The sequence below is a fragment of the Cebus imitator genome, unplaced genomic scaffold (assembly GCF_001604975.1).
Source record: "Cebus imitator isolate Cc_AM_T3 unplaced genomic scaffold, Cebus_imitator-1.0 Scaffold6, whole genome shotgun sequence".
Taxonomy (NCBI): Eukaryota; Metazoa; Chordata; class Mammalia; order Primates; family Cebidae; genus Cebus; species Cebus imitator.
The window spans coordinates 12,408,381-12,424,319 of record NW_016107321.1 but is presented as its reverse complement, the minus strand read 5'-3'; the positions used below and the strand labels follow the sequence as shown (position 1 = coordinate 12,424,319).

General features: G+C 40.9%; 1 protein-coding gene across 18 annotated transcripts in view; it reads right to left on the bottom strand.

Moving 5' to 3' along the window:
• The window catches only part of SYNE1 (spectrin repeat containing nuclear envelope protein 1), a 529,474-nt gene that overhangs the window by 247,258 nt on the left and 266,277 nt on the right, over nucleotides 1–15,939 (bottom strand). For 17 of the 18 annotated variants that reach the window (XM_017537464.2, XM_037742153.1, XM_037742143.1 and 14 more), the window contains 5 exons: nucleotides 14,508–14,690; nucleotides 11,275–11,418; nucleotides 10,774–10,929; nucleotides 8,734–8,898; nucleotides 120–292 (listed from right to left, as the gene is read on the bottom strand). In XM_017537464.2, coding sequence (XP_017392953.1) covers nucleotides 120–292; nucleotides 8,734–8,898; nucleotides 10,774–10,929; nucleotides 11,275–11,418; nucleotides 14,508–14,690 — 821 coding nt within the window. The remainder of the gene's footprint in view (nucleotides 1–119; nucleotides 293–8,733; nucleotides 8,899–10,773; nucleotides 10,930–11,274; nucleotides 11,419–14,507; nucleotides 14,691–15,939) is intronic. The other variant, XM_017537543.2, reaches the window with a different exon arrangement.

Here is a 15,939-nt window from a genome sequence, read left to right as displayed (position 1 = left end):
GGAGGGGAGGGGAGGGGAGGGAAGGGAAGGGAAAGAAGGCAACAGGAATAGTCTGTTCAGTAGTATTACATTGATCATTTAGTAATAGCTTCCCGGTGCTTGGCTGTAGTTTTCCTCACCTTTTACAACGGATCCCTGCAGACAAAAGGGATGCCCACATATCCTTCACACTCTGCAGTTGTTGCTGAATAGTGGGAATGCCTTCTGGAGAGGTATTCTGAAGGACAGATTCTCCCCTGGTTACTATCATTTTCATCTGAATCTCTTTTTCCTGTTTGACTGATAAGAGAGCCTGTGAAAACAAATACACAAGTCCTTTGCCATTTGTATGTTTAACATTTCTGGCTTTAAGTATTGCAGAACTCTTAAAGATTGCAGAATAATATTCAATTGTGTCCAGTCCTGAAGCTCCCAGTTGGCTGAAATGGAGGGTGGGGACGTGGCTTGCTGGTGAGTACCAGTCACCAGCTACCCACTGGTCTTTACTAAGTGGACTTGGTGTTGAAAGTCTCCAGTCTTCTCTGAATAATCCCTTACTTCCAATGAAGTTTTACTTTAGTGTTTTTAACAAGGGAAATTATACTACAGTAAGATTCATGATTTCTCAAAGGATGAAGAGCTTATAAATGTTGTGGCCTGTACAACAACCACAAAACCTATAGAAATAGATTATATATTTCCAGTTCTTCATAAGTACTATTCTTTTTCTATGTGAGAAGGAAGTTTCTCCTTTTTCTTTTTTTGAAACAGAGTCTATCTCTGTCTCCCAGACTTCAGTGCAGTGGTGTAATCATAACTCGCTGCAGCCTTGAGCCCCTGGGATCAAGTGATCCTTCCAGCTCAGTCTTCCTGCTAGGTGGGACTACAGGCACATGTCATTATGCCCAGCTAATTAAAAAAATTTTTTTTGTGTGTAAAGATGGGATCTCAGTATATTGCCCAGCCTGGTGTTGAATTCCTGGGCTCAAGGAATCCTTCTACCTCAGCCTACCAAAGTGCTGGGATTATAAGTGTGAGCCACTGTGTCCAGCCAGAAGGAAGTTATAATTCCAAGTTATATTGCTGGAAAGCTGGCTGAATAAGAACAGCTCCAGTACACTGCTCCCAGTGAGACTGATGCAGAAGGTGGGTAATCTCCGCATTTCCAACTAAGGTACCTGGCTCATTTCATTGGGACTTGTTGGACAGTGAGTGCAGGCCAAGGAGGGTAAGCCAAAGCAGGGTGGGGTGTTGCCTCATCCAGGAAGTGCAAGGGACTGGGGAGCTCCCACTCCTAGTCAAGGGAAGCCATTAGGGACTATCCCTTGCACTCTGGTCCAGATACTGGGCTTTTTCCATGGTCTTCACAACCCGCAGATCAGGAGGTTCCCTCCAGAACCTACAATACCAGGGCCCTGGGTTCCAGCACAAAATTGGGCAGCCATTTGGGAAAACACTGAGCTAGCTGCAGTGGGGTTTTCTTTTTTTACACCCCACTGGCACCTGGGTCAGTGAGATAGAACTGTTTACTTCCCTGGAAAACAGGCTGAAGCCAGGGAGGCAAGTGATTGGTCTTGGCAGGACCCACCCCTGCAAAGATGAGAAAGCTAAGACCCATTGGCTTGAAATTCTTATAGCCAGCACAGCAGTCTGAGCTCGACCTGGGATGTTTGAGCTTGGTGGGGGGAGGGGCGTCCACCATTGCTGAGGCTTGAGTAGGTGGTTTTAACATCACAGTGTGAAAAAAGTCGCTGGGAAGTTTGAAGTGGGTGGAGCCCATGGCTGCTCAGCCAGTCCTGTGTCACTAGACCTCCTTCTTGCTGGGCAGGGCATCTCTGAAAAAAGGCAGCAGCCTGTAAGGGACTTATAAATAACGCCCCCACCTTCCTGGGACAGAGCACCTGGGAAAAGGGGCAGTTGTGGGTACAGCTTCAGCAGACATAAACATCCCTGCCTGGCAGCTCTGAAGAGAGCACTGGATCTCCCAGCACAGCATTCGAGCTCTGACAAGGGACAGACTGCCTCCTCAAGTGGCTCCCTGACCCCCATGTATCCTGACTGGGAGCATACAGGAGAGCTCTGGCTGGCATCTGGTGGATACCCTTCTGGGATGAAACAAGAAGCAATCTTTGATGTTCTGCAGGCCCCACCAGTGATTCCCAGGCAAGCAGGGTCTGGAGTGGACCTCCAGCAAACTCCCAACAGACCTGCAGCAGAGCAACCTGACTATTAGAAGGAAAACTAACAAACAGAAAGGAATAGTTTCAGCATCAATAGAAAGGAAGTCCACTCAGAGACCCCATCCAAAGGTCACCGATTTCAAAGATCAAAGGTAGATAAATCCACGAAGATGGGAAGAAACCAGCACAAAAAGGCTGAAAATTCCAAAAACCAGAACACCTCTTCTGCTCCAAGGGATCACAATTCCTTGCCAGCAAGGGAACAAAACTGGATGGAGAGTGAGTTTGATGAATGGACAGAAGCATGCTTCAGAAAGTGGGTAATAACAAACTTCTCTGAGCTAAAGGAGCATGTTCTAACCCAATGCAAGGAAGCTAACAACGTTGAAAAAAGGTTAGACGAAATGCTAAGTAGAATAAGCAGTTTAGAGAAGAACATAAATGAGATGACGTAGCTGAAAAACACAGCATGAGAACTTTGTAGCATTCACAAGTTTCAAGAGCCGAATTGATCAAGGAGAAAAAAGAGTATCAGAAATAGAAGATCAATTCAATGAAATAAAGCAAGAAGACAATATTAGAGAAAAAAGAGTAAAAAGAAATGAACAAAGCCTCCAAGAAATATGGGATTACATGTAAAGACAAATCTACATTTGATTGGTGTATCTGAAAATGATGGGAAGAATGAAACTAAGTTGGAAAACACTCTTCAGGATATTATCCAAGAGAACTTCCCCAACCTAGAAAGACAGGCCAACATTCAAATTCAAGAATACAGAGGACACCACAAAGATACTCCTTGAGAAGAGCAATCCCAAGACACATATTTATCAGATTCACCAGAGTTGAAATGAAGGAAAAAATGCTAAGGGCAGTCAGAGAGAAAGGTTAGGTTACTCACAAAGGGAAGCCCATCAGACTCACAGTGGATCTCTTGGCAGAAACCCTACAAGCCAGAAGAGAGTGGGTGCCAATATTCAACATTCTTGAAGGAAAGAATTTTCAAACCAGAATTTCGTATCCAGCCAAACCACGCTGCATAAGTGAAGGAGAAATAAAATCCTTTATGGACAAGAACCGCTGAGAGATTTTGTCACCACCAGGCCTGCCTTACAAGAGCTCCAGAAGGAAGCACTAAACATGGAAAGGAAAAACCAGTACCAGCCGCTGCAAAAGCATACCAAATTGTAAAGATCATCAATGCTATGAAGAAACTACATCAACTAATGGGCAAAATTACCAGCTAGCATCATAATGGCAGAATCAAATTCACACATAACAATATTCAGCTTAAATGTAAATGGGCTAAATGCCCCATTTAAAAGACACAAACTGGCAAATTGGATAAGGAGTCAAGACCCATCGGTGTGTTGTGTTCAGGATACCCACCTCACATGCAAAGACTCAGAGGCTCAAAATAAAGGGGTGAGGAATATTTACCAAGCAAACAGAAAGTAAAAAAAAGCAGGGGTTGCGATCCTAGTCTCTGATAAAACAGACTTTAAACCAACAAAGATCAAAAGAGACAAAGGCATTACAATATGGTGAAGAGCTCAATGCAACAAGAAGGACTAACTATCCTAAATACATATGTACCCAATACAGGAGCACCTAGATTCATAAAGCAAGTTCTTAGAGACCTAAAAAGAGACTTAGACTCCCACACAGTAACAGTGGGAGACTTTAATACCCCACTGTCAATATTAGACAGATCAATGAGACAGAAAATTAACAAGGATATCCAGGACTTGAACTCAGATCTGGACCAAGTGGATCTAATAGACACCTACAGAACTTTCCACCCCAAATCAACAGAATAAATATTCTTTTCAGTACCACATCACTTAATCTAAAATTGACCACATAATTGGAAGTAAAACACTCCTCTGCAAATGCAAAAGAATGGAAATCATAACAGTCTCTCAGAACACACTGCAATCAAATTAGAACTCAGGATTAAGAAATGCACTCAAAACTGCACAGTTACATGGAAACTGAACAACCTGCCCCTGAATGATTACTGAATAAACCACAAAATAAAGGCAGAAATAAAGATGTTCTTTGAAACCAATGAGAATGAAGACACAAGGTATCAGGATCTCTGGGACACATTTAAAGCAGTATGTAGAGGGAAATTTATAGCACTAAATGCCGACAAGAGAAAGGAGGAAAGATCTAAAATCAACAGCCCAATGTCACAATTGAGAGGACTAGAGGATCAAGAAGAAACAAATTCAAAAGGTAGCAGAAGACAAGAAATAACTAAGATCAGAGCACAACTGAAAGAGATAGAGACATAAAAAACCCTTCAAAAAAATAGATGAATCCAGGAGCTGGTTTTTTGAAAAGATCAACAAAATAGACCACTAGCCAGACTAACAAAGAAGAAAAGGCAGAAGAATCAAATAGATGCAATAAAAAATGATGAAGGGGATATCACCACCAATCCCACAGAAATGCAAACTACCATCAGAGTATACTATAAACACCTCTATGCAAATAAACCAGTAAATCTAGAAGAAATGAATAAATTCCTGGACACTTACACCCTCCCAAGACTAAACCAGGAAGAATTTGAATCCCTGAATAGACCAATTACAAGGTCTGTAATTGAGGCAGCAATTAATAGCTTACCAACCAAAAAAAGTCCAGGACCAGACAGATTCACAGCCGAATTCTACCAGAGGTACAAAGAGGAGCTGGTACCATTCCTTCTGAAACTATTCCAAACAGCAGAAAAAGAGGAAATCCTCCCTAACTCATTTTATGAGGCCAACATCATCCTGATACCAAAACCTAGCAGAGACACAACTAAAAAAGAAAATTCATCCAATATTCCTGATGATCATTGTTGCAAAAATCTTCAATAAAATACTGGCAAACAGAATCCAACAGCACATCAAAAAGCTTATCCATCATGATCAAGTTGGCTTCATCTCTGGGAGGCAAGGCTGATTCAACATACACAAATCTATAAACGTAATCCAACAAAACCAAAGACCACATGATTATTTCAATACATGCAGAGAAGGCCTTTGACAAAATTCAACAGTCCTTTATGCTAAAAACTCTCAATAAAATAGGTATTGATGGGATGTATCTCAAAATTATAAGAGCTATTTATGACAAACCCACAGCCTAAATCACACGGAATGGGCAAAAAATGGAAGCATTCTCTTTGAAACCTGGCACAAGACAAGGATGCCCTCACTCACCACTCCTATTCAACATGGTATTGGAACTTCTGGCCAGGGCAATCAGGCAAGAAAAAGAAATAATGGGTATTCAATTAGGAAAAGAGGAAGTAAAATTGTCTCTATTTGCAGATGACAATATTGTGTATTTAGAAGACCCATCATCTCAGCCCCAAATCTCCTCAAGCTGATAAACAACTTCAGCAAAGTCTCAGAATATAAAATCAATGTACGAAAATCAAAATCATTCCTATACACCAATAACAGACAAACAGAGAGCCAAATCATGAGTGAACTCCCATTCACAATTGCTAAAGAGAATAAAATACCTAGGAATACAACTAACAAGGGATGTGAAGAACCTCTTCAAGGAGAACTATAAACTGCTGCTCAAGGAAATCAGAGTGAACACAACAAATGGAAAAACATTTCATGCTCATGGTTAGAAAGAATCAATATCGTAAAAATGGCCATACTGGCCAAAAAGAGCCTGCATAGCCAAGACAATCCTAAGGAAAAAAAAAAAAAAAAGCTAGAGGTATCACACTACCTGACTTCAAACTATACTACAATGCTACAGTAATCAGAACAGCATGCTACTGGTACCAAAATAGAGATATAGACCAATGGAACAGAACAGAGGGCTCAGATGTAATGCCACACATCTACAACCATTTGATCTTTGACAAACCTGACAAAAACATGCAATGGGGAAAGCATTCCCTATTTAATAAACGGGAAAACTGGCTAGCCATATGCAGAAAGCGGAAACTGTATCCCTTCCTTACACCTTATACAAAAATTAACTCCAGATGGATTAAAGATTTAAACATAAAACATAACACCATAAAAACCCAACACCATAAAAACCCTGGAAGAAAACATAGGCAATACCATTCAGGACATAGACATGGGCAAGGACTTCATGACTAAAACACTAAAAGCAATGGAAATGAAAGCCAAAATAGACAAATGGGATCTAATTAAACTAAAGAGTTTCTGCACAGCAAAAGAAATTATCATTAGAGTGACTGGAAACCAACAGAATAGGAGAGAATTTTTGCAATGTACTCATCTGACAAAGGGCTAATATCCAGAATCTACAAAGAACTTAAATTTACATGGAAAAAACAAACAAGCCCATTAAAAAGTGGGAGAAAAATATGAACAGACACTTCTCAAAAGGAGACAGTCATGCAGCCCACAAACATATGAAAAATAGCTCATCATCACTGGTCATTAGAGAAAAGCAAATCAAAACCACAAGGAGATACCATCTCACACCAGTTAGAATTGCGATCATTAAAAAATCAGGAGACAACAGATGCTGGAGAGGATGTGGAGAAATAGAAACACTTTTACACTGTTGGTGAGAGTGTAAGTTAGTTCAACCATTGTGGAAGACAGTATGGCAATTCCTCAAGGATCTAGAGCTAAAAATACCATTTGACCCAGTAATCCCATTACTAGATATATTCCCAAAGGAGTATAAATCATTCTATTATAAAGACACATGCACATGTATGTTTATTGTGGTATTGTTCATAATAGCAAAGACTTTTAACCAATCTAAATGCCCATCAATGATAGACTGGATAAAGAAAATGTGGCACATATACACAATGGAATACTATGAAGCCACAAAAAAGGATAAGTTTATGTCTTTTGCAGGGACATGGATGAAGCTGGAAACCATTATTCTCAGCAAACTAACACAAGAATAGAAAACCAAACACTGCATGTCCTTACTCATAAGTGGGAGTTGAACAATGAGAACACATGGACACAAGGAGGGGAACGTCACATATCGGGGCCTGTTAGGGGGTGGAGGCCTATAGCATTAGGAGAATTACCTAATGTAGATGACAGGGTGAGAGATTCAGCAAACCACCATGACACATGTATAACTACGTAACCAACCTGCACATTCTTCACATGTACCTCTGAACTTAAAGTATAATAATAAAAAAAACTGATCATATCACCTAAAAGACAAAGCTTCATCTCTCTTTATAATGTGGTTCTTGCCAACTTCCAAAGCATCAGCTTCAGCCATCCATTGCTGCCTGTTTCTGCTGTAGCAATAAGCAACTGCCAGCAATTTCTCACACACTATGCTGTTCTTTCCTCTGGCTTTTCCTCATACTTTTCCACCTCTCTGCCACCATTCCCAAGTCTTCACTCTGTTATCTTTGCCAAAATAATTCCCTCTGTCATTCTTAAAAACTTGGTTATGGCCAGGTGTGGCAGCACACAATTGTAATCCCAGCACTCTGGGAGGCCAAGGTGGGTGGCTCACCTGAGGTCAAGAGTTTGAGACCAGCTTGACCAACATGGAGAAACCCCGTCTCTACTTAAAATACAAAATTGGCCAGGCGTAGTGGTGCATGCCTGTAATCCTAGCTACTCAGGAGGCAGAGGCAGGAGAATTGCTTGAACCCGGGAGGTGGAGGTTGCGGTGAGCTGAGATGGCGCCATTGTACTCCAGCATGGGCAACAAGAGCAAAACTCTATCTCAAAAAACAAAACAAAACAAAACTCGGTTTTAGCAGGGTACAGTGGCTCACATAGATAATCGTACTTTGGGAGGACAAGGCAGGGAAATTGCTTGAGTTTAGGAGTTCCAGACCAGCCTAGGCAAGAAGGCAAGACTCTGTGTTAGTTTTATTTAAAAAAAGTTTTTTTAAACCCCATACAACTTGGTTTAGCTATCACGCTTCCTAAAAAACCTGTCCCAACTTTCAACCCCACCTCTCCTGCATGGGTCCACTCCTGTGTGTGTCTATAACACCATAAGCACATCTGTATCTGTGGTTATTATCTTCTGTATATCAACCTCTAACCTCAGACAGAAAAGTCCTTGAGGAAAAAGACTATGTTATTCACCTCTGATTCCCTGGTGTCAAGACAGAGCACTAGTCTCCTAGAAAGCAGCCAGTTTACAAATTAATGCAGATTCATTATTTTTATCACAAATGCAAAATTGAACTTATACCTTGGGATGGGAGGAGAACTGGCTAAATATAGGAAAACAAGTGAGTTGAATAAGATGGAAAATGTTTTGCCCTATAAAATGTTTCTTTAAAATATTTTCCCATACTAAATACACCTTTGATCTAATTCAAAACTAGCCTCTTAACAAGTGATCACACAAATAATCACATTTGGGCTTTATTTTACGGTATTTTTGGAAAGCATCTGGGGTCAGGTGATTCAGGAATGCTGAGGCATGTCCACCCAAGACAGATGGGATTATGCTCACAAAGCATGTGATATTTCCCATGGAGAGAATGTGACATCGTCACTCCAGGTGGATGGAGACGGGAAATTTTGAGAACAAATTCTGTAGGTTGGAGATATTTCTATCTAAAGATGCACACCTCAAGCTTGAGCATCCTGCTGTCTAGCACACTTTTGTCGGACGTCGGGTGGCAGTATGAATCCAGCATGTGAATCGCATCCGTCATCCAGTCTTGTAATTCTTTAATCCCAAGAGAGAACTGATTGTGTTCTGCGACAATTCTATCCAGTCTTGACACTTTCTCCTGGAAATGACAGAAATGGTTTTTGAGCTGTCCATCCCACAGAGACAAATTATAAAGCTAACGGTTTGTTTGAAACAATGGCAATCAGTCATGGCTTCATACACTGCACAGACATGAGGCAAGTCTTCCCTAATTCTGCAAAATATGTCAAAGATCTTTCTAAATCATAAAACTATTAGAATAACTGGGTCAAAAGCAAAAAAAAAAAAAAAAAAAAAAAGAAGTTACAATTTTATGCTTCTCAACTTCTTTTTCTTTTTTTTTGAGACGGAGTTTCGCCCTTGTTACCCAGGCTGGAGTGCAATGGTGCCATCTCGGCTCACTGCAACCTCCGCCTCCTGGGTTCAGGCAATTCTCCTGCCTCAGCCTCCTGAGTAGCTGGGATTACAGGCACGCGCCACCATGCCCAGCTAATTTTTTTGTAGTTTTAGTAGAGACGGGGTTTCACCGTGTTGACCAGGATGGTCTCGATCTCTTGACCTCGTGATCCACCCGCCTCGGCCTCCCAAAGTGCTGGGATTACAGGCTTGAGCCACCACGCCCGGCCTGCTTCTCAACTTCTTTATGACTATTGTGATTATTTTAAATCAGTAAAATTTCTCCCTGATGCTTTGTCTGGGAGACTGGTCAAAGTAGTTTCTAGGTTTCACATATCGCATGGGGCTCGCCTGATGCCACAACCCACATGACCTACATTGTAGCCAGAGTTCTAAAAAATAATAATCTGAGATTTTTGTAATATCTCTAAATTTTAACACTTGGGGACATACATGTGGTTTTGCTTATTAATTATAGGTCATATCTAACACAGTGAAGTCTTTACAAGAATAATCTACAGCTCATAAAACATCCAAATATCGATTACTTTTGGTATCTAAGTAAATACAAAGGAATAGAAAGATTTTCTTCATTCATTCTAAGACGTCATTCCTTAACTTAGATATGTGCCAGATTTTTTAAAGACACAAAAAGTCACATTCATAGAATAAACATGGTTGTAAACATAGACTATTTACTCTAAGACCTAAGCTAGTGTGACTGCCTCAGTGATGTGTACTGAAGACCCAAATTAGCAGACCTTCTGTAAGTCCACACTTACAGAACAGGTGGGGCTAAATTAAAGAGTAAATTATAACAGGGTCCCTATATTCTAACACCTGAAATTTTAAAATATAGGAAAAAAGGTTAGAAGCCACATACAGCTCAAGATAGGCCTGCACCACACAGTTCAAAATGGGTCTATGTTATACTGACTGAGTACTCTAAATGAGGTTGTGGTAGGATTCCATTTATTTTTTTCTAAGCTATTTGAAAAGAACGTTAATCAGTTGTTTGAACCATGGCCAATTTTGAGCTCTGCTCTAGAATCTGAACTGAAACTCTCAATCAACACATCCTCGACTATTATATAATGAATGTAAAGATTCAGATAATTTTTTAAAAATACCGTTATAGTTAGTCTAATAAAATTGAAACTGTTTAGATTTGTTTTTCTAAAGCAATTTAATCTGGGATTCTTTAAACGAAAAACTCTGAGCTTTGCCTTATGTTTATGATTTGAGTCTTCCAAATCAAAGCTCTGGGGAAAATATCATTTCAGTATTAGAAGGACTATCTTGTGCAATAATAAAGATTGGAAGTCTCTTCAGTCTTTGAAATCTCCTTTGGTCTTTTCAGAGAGCCACATCAAGCTGATGCAACAATGATTAACTCAGATTGCAAGGCTGGGGAAATAGCACACACACCCCTTACTGCTGACCTGGAGACCCACACCATGGGTGGGCCAAGATACAATGCACACCCTGCACACCCTGCTGCAACTCCAGTTTTGCGACATCAGTATCACACACACACACAGCACGTGCCAGGCGTTACCTTTGTTAAATTGCTTAGCGCTAGATACTGAGAAGATAGCTGTGACACTCTGTGCCTAAAGCTCTTGCTGGCAGCTTGTCCTTCCCACAGCTGCTGAGCTTTCTCTTTCAGCCTGTTGAGCTGAGGCTCGTAGCAGTGTATTTCCTCAAGGACAGACTGAAAAGCACAAGCAAGTTACTATTCAGAGGCTGGGGAAAAGCACATCGCGGACGAAGCTTGGGCCCAGAGAACATGGAAATCAACACTGGCAGGCAATCTGTGTACCCTGGAGGCTTTATTATCTCCAATCTACACACAGTGGAACACAAATCATGGAAGGAAACAAATCACACTTCCAAGGAAAGTCAGAAAACAAAGTCCGCCAGAAACGGGGAAAGAACACACACTACATCTCACGATGGCACAGTCTAACTCAAGGGTGCTGAGCATGCATCTGCAAGGTCAACAGAGGACGGGACAAAGACATGGTCAGATGGGGCTACAGGGCGGGGGGCTCATCACCTGAAGCTTCTGCTGCTCCCTCCTCTTTGCCGGCAGATCATAGAGGCGATTGCTGCTTTCTTGGACCATCTTCTCAGTTTTACTCAGCCAGTCCTGCATAGGCTCAGCACTTACTTCAAAGTCCTTCATTTGGATCTTTAGATTCTGCAAGGTGTTAGATTGTGTCCAGGACAAGAAAATATTTTAATAGCAAGTCCAAGGTCCTTCACTTGGCATTCAAAGTCCACCCAGGCCAGGCACAGTGGCTCACATCTATAATCCCAGCACTTTGGGTGGCAGAGGCAAGCAAATAGCTTAAGCTCAGGAGTTCAAGACCAGCCTGGGCAACATGGTGAGACCCTGTCTCTACTAAAATACAAAAAGTCAGCTGGCTGTTGTGGCATGCCCCTGTAATCTCAGCTACTCAGGAGGCTGAGGCAGGAGAATTGCTTGAACTTGGGAGGTGGGGGTTGCAGTGAGCTGAGATCATGCCATTGCACTCCAGCCTGGGCAACAGAGGTGACTCTGTCTTAGAAAGAATACTCCACAAAAACAAAGTCCACCCCAAGGTCTGGAACATTCCATCTTTTACCTTAGCACCAATATAATTATTGAACATCCTTTAAGAAATTTGTAGGGTTCTCCTTTTGAAAATAGAATCTCCCCCCCCCTAGCTCTCCAGCCCACTTTTGAGATCACACCCATTTCTCAACTTCTAGAGCATTTGTTGTCTGTATATACCTATATATTTCAACATAGACTGGGTTGAATTGTGAATTTTCATCTGGTGTAGGTGTGCCTTGTCTTCAAAACTAGACTGGAAGCTCCATGAGGGGAGTGCCTGAATCTGATACTTCCTGAGACACATCATAGTCCCTTACAAAAATTTAAAGAAATGTTTGTCAACATTTAGTTGATTTTCATTAATAAGGATACAAGAAGTAGCATATAGATGTAGTTTACATGCTTATTTTATTAACAAATAGTTTATTTTGATTTATAAAGTGGTAAGAAATACCAAATAATGTTATGTGCTTATCACATAAGAATGTCATAAATATATTGACAGTTACTCTGTAGTACCCTAGGTGTAAAATGTGTTTGATAAAGTTTTATATGGTACTGTGTAGCTTCAGCAAAGGTGTCTGCATCTGCTGTGTAATACTTATAAAGTGGTAAGGGGACATGAATGTGAATTTGTTATTTATGTTACCATGTGTACCAACTAAAGGCTTTAAAAACATCCAGTACTTTAGGTAGCTTTGTCTAAGAGGAAGTACATAAAGGGTAGCTGAAAAATCTAAGTGGCAAGAACTAACGAAGCCTGTGGGAGAATGGCTCAAGGTTCCCTCTGCATCTTTTCTAGGATGTCTACAACATGGGGAAAATCACATCTGCCTTACTCGCCTCTGAGGGAGATGGGTTAGCTGTAAGAATCCTTTGGAAAGTTAGTATCTCACTAATGTAAGACACCAAAATAACTTCTGGAGTATTCTACTAAAATTTAGGTTGCATGAAGGCAGAGACTCAGTACTGTTTTATTCTCTGCTATAGCCCTAGAGCCTAGACTAATCCTTCACAAATAGAAGATGCTCAACAAATATTTGTGGAATAATTAAATTCATAAATTCAAGGTGTTTCCATCTTCCTGTTACTGGAGTCTCATGGGGCCACTTGATATGGTTTGGCTGTGTTCCCACCCAAATCTCATCCTGAATTGTAGTTCTCATAATCCCCATGTATCTTGGGAGGGGCCCAATGGGAGGTAATTGAAGCATGGGGTGGTTACTCCCATGAAGCTGTTCTCATGATAGTGAGTGAGTTCTCACGAGACCTGATTATTTTATAATGGGCTTTCCCCACTTTTGCTTGTACTTCTCCTTCCTGCCACCATGTGAAGAAGGACATGTTTGCTTCCCCTTCTGCCATAATTGTAAGTTTCCTGAGGCCTCCCCAGCCCTGCAGAACTATGAGTCAATTAAATCTCTCTTCTTCATAAACTATCTAGTCTTGAGTATGTCCTAATAGCAACGTGAGAATGAATGAATACACCACTAAACAGCGCAAATGGGGGACCATAATCAGGAATTTTGGTTCTAAAAGGAAAGGAGATGAAAGGGGAGAGGAGGAGGGGGAAAGGAGGAGAGGTGAGGGGAAAGGAGAGGAGGGAGGGGAGGGGAAGAAAAGGAGGGGAGAGGAAGGAAAAAGGTAAGGAAATAATCAAATAAAACAGATAGATAGATACCTATTCTGAGAGGAACAGCAGATTAAGAAAACAGGCAATTCATGACCTATACACCTATTTTTGGGCATCTCTTGAAGTAGGTAACTTTGCAATCAATGTTAAATATGCTACATTCAACAGCTGAGGCTTCAGAGCTCAGACCACATAGCACTAATGATCCCTGAAGGATTAGGGAAACATTTCTAGGCACAATGGTTATACTCTGTTAAACGGAGAATGCTGGCCGTGAAAAAACAGTCACCATTATTAAAGAGAGATCAATGGTCTTGAATCAGGAAAGAATTGAGAAAATACAGATTTTCTCTTACTGAATATTATTTCTCTATGATTATCTTTTTCCAGCCTTCATCAGTAATGATCACAGGCAAATGAAGGATCTATTCTGCCAAAAAGTATTTTAAAAGGAAAAGATACCTCTCCATGCCTCTAAATTTTCCTCTGAAAGAAGAGTTGATACATAAAATAAATAATCTCAGAAGAAAAAAAATAATTATATTGTGGCAGTAATTATTTTATGGTTATAATAGATTCATCTTCTACTGTGTCTGGAGAAAATAAAATTATATAAACATTGTTTCTGCATCTTTAACTCCTAAAAAGCTGCTACCTGGTATTTGCATTAGTTATACCCTCTCATCTGTAACATTTCGTGGCTTATATAGATATTCCTGTTCATTCTCCTATACCACCTTCCAAAACTGAGGCAAATTCACATGAAAAACTAAGTGTTCTGCTGAAAGATAAACCTGGTCATTCCTGCTGGGAGAGTGCAAAGGCAAGTCAGTGACAATAGACCCTAACATGCAAAAAGCTACTTAATTCTTCAGGGAGGCTCGCACTTCTAGCATGGAGCTGCTTCTTACTGTTAGTCCGTTGTCCACTTATGGTCAGAGAGGGGTGACCAAAATCATTGACAAGGGGACTCTGATATACAGAAACTGTGGTTTCACTAACAACGACAACAATAACAAATAACACAGAATATTTCCGTGTGGTTGGCTATCTATACCTCTAGAGCAGATTCTTTTTGGTGGAGACTTGAATGAAAATTTTTCCAATCTTCTTTTGCGGCTGCAACTTTGGCCTGGATCCCTTTGGCTTTCTCTTTGGCCAGCAGGGTGCTCAGAAGTTCCCCTTTAGACAGCATCATGTTTAGCTTGTGCTGCCCATTTTCACTTTCCGACATAAACTCCTATAAAAGAAAATATCAAATTAGTTGTAATAAAACATGTTCTGTGCTGTTTTTATTATTTCTTAATAACATCAAAGAAAAGGAAAGAAACTCTTTTTATTGCATACATTAAATGACCCAGGTCATCCTTTAACAGTCAAATTGCGGCTGGGCATGGTGGCTCATGCCTGTAATCCCAGTAATCTGGGAGGCTGAGGCAGGTGGATCACAAGGTCAAGAGACTGAGACCATGCTGGCCAACACTGTGAAACTCCGTCTCTACTAAAAATACAAAACTTAGCTGGGCATGGTGGCATGCACCTGTAGTCCTAGCTACTCGGGAGGCTGAGGCAAGAGAATCGCTTAAACCCAGGAGGTGGATGTTCCAGTGAGCCAAGGTCATGCCACTGTACTCCAGCCTGGTGACAAGTCAAGACGCAAACCACTTTATTTACCAATCTAAATTTGGACCTGTCTCAAAAAAGGTGGTGAGCTATCTCATAAAATATTAAAAATTAGATTGAAAAAAAAAACAGGAGAGGAAATGAAGACCAAGGGAAAAATCATAGTCACAAAATAAATTAAACTCTGGCCAAGACTCATTTACAAAATAAATGCCTTGTAGTTCCATATAGTTGGTGGAGCTGGATTATGATTTTGGCTCTGAGGATCCTAGCTGCCAAAGCAAAAGAGTAAACACAACCAAGGACAAGACTCACGGAGCCCACAGGATAAAAACACACCATCTGCTCAGCAGAAGCACAATTCTCCCTAGGAAAAGACAGGAGATGAATTTCCATGGGGAGTCTTATTAAAATAAACGCTATTAAATGGAGCAGATTACATTATTAGCAGTGGTTTATATTTTTAAAAATATCAACAGAGTGTTGTCCTTATGAAGACAAGTCAATGACATGATGCCAAACTGTAGTTTAATAAAGTGTAGCTACAGGATGTAGTTTTCTCTTCATGTGGCTATATCAGTCTTCCTCTAGAAAAATGCGTAGATTTGGCTGGGCACGGTGGCTCACGCCTGTAATCCCAGCCCTTTGGGAGGCTGAGGCAGGTGGACCATGAGGTCAGGAGATAGAGACCATCCTGGCTAACATGATGAAACCCCATCTCTACTAAAAATAAAAAAAATTATCCTGGGTGTGTTGGCACGTGCCTGTAGTCCCAGCTACTCAGGAGGCTGAGGCAGGAGAATCGCTTGAATCTGGGAGGCAGAGTTTGCAGTGAGCCGAGATTATGCCACTGCACTCCAACCTGG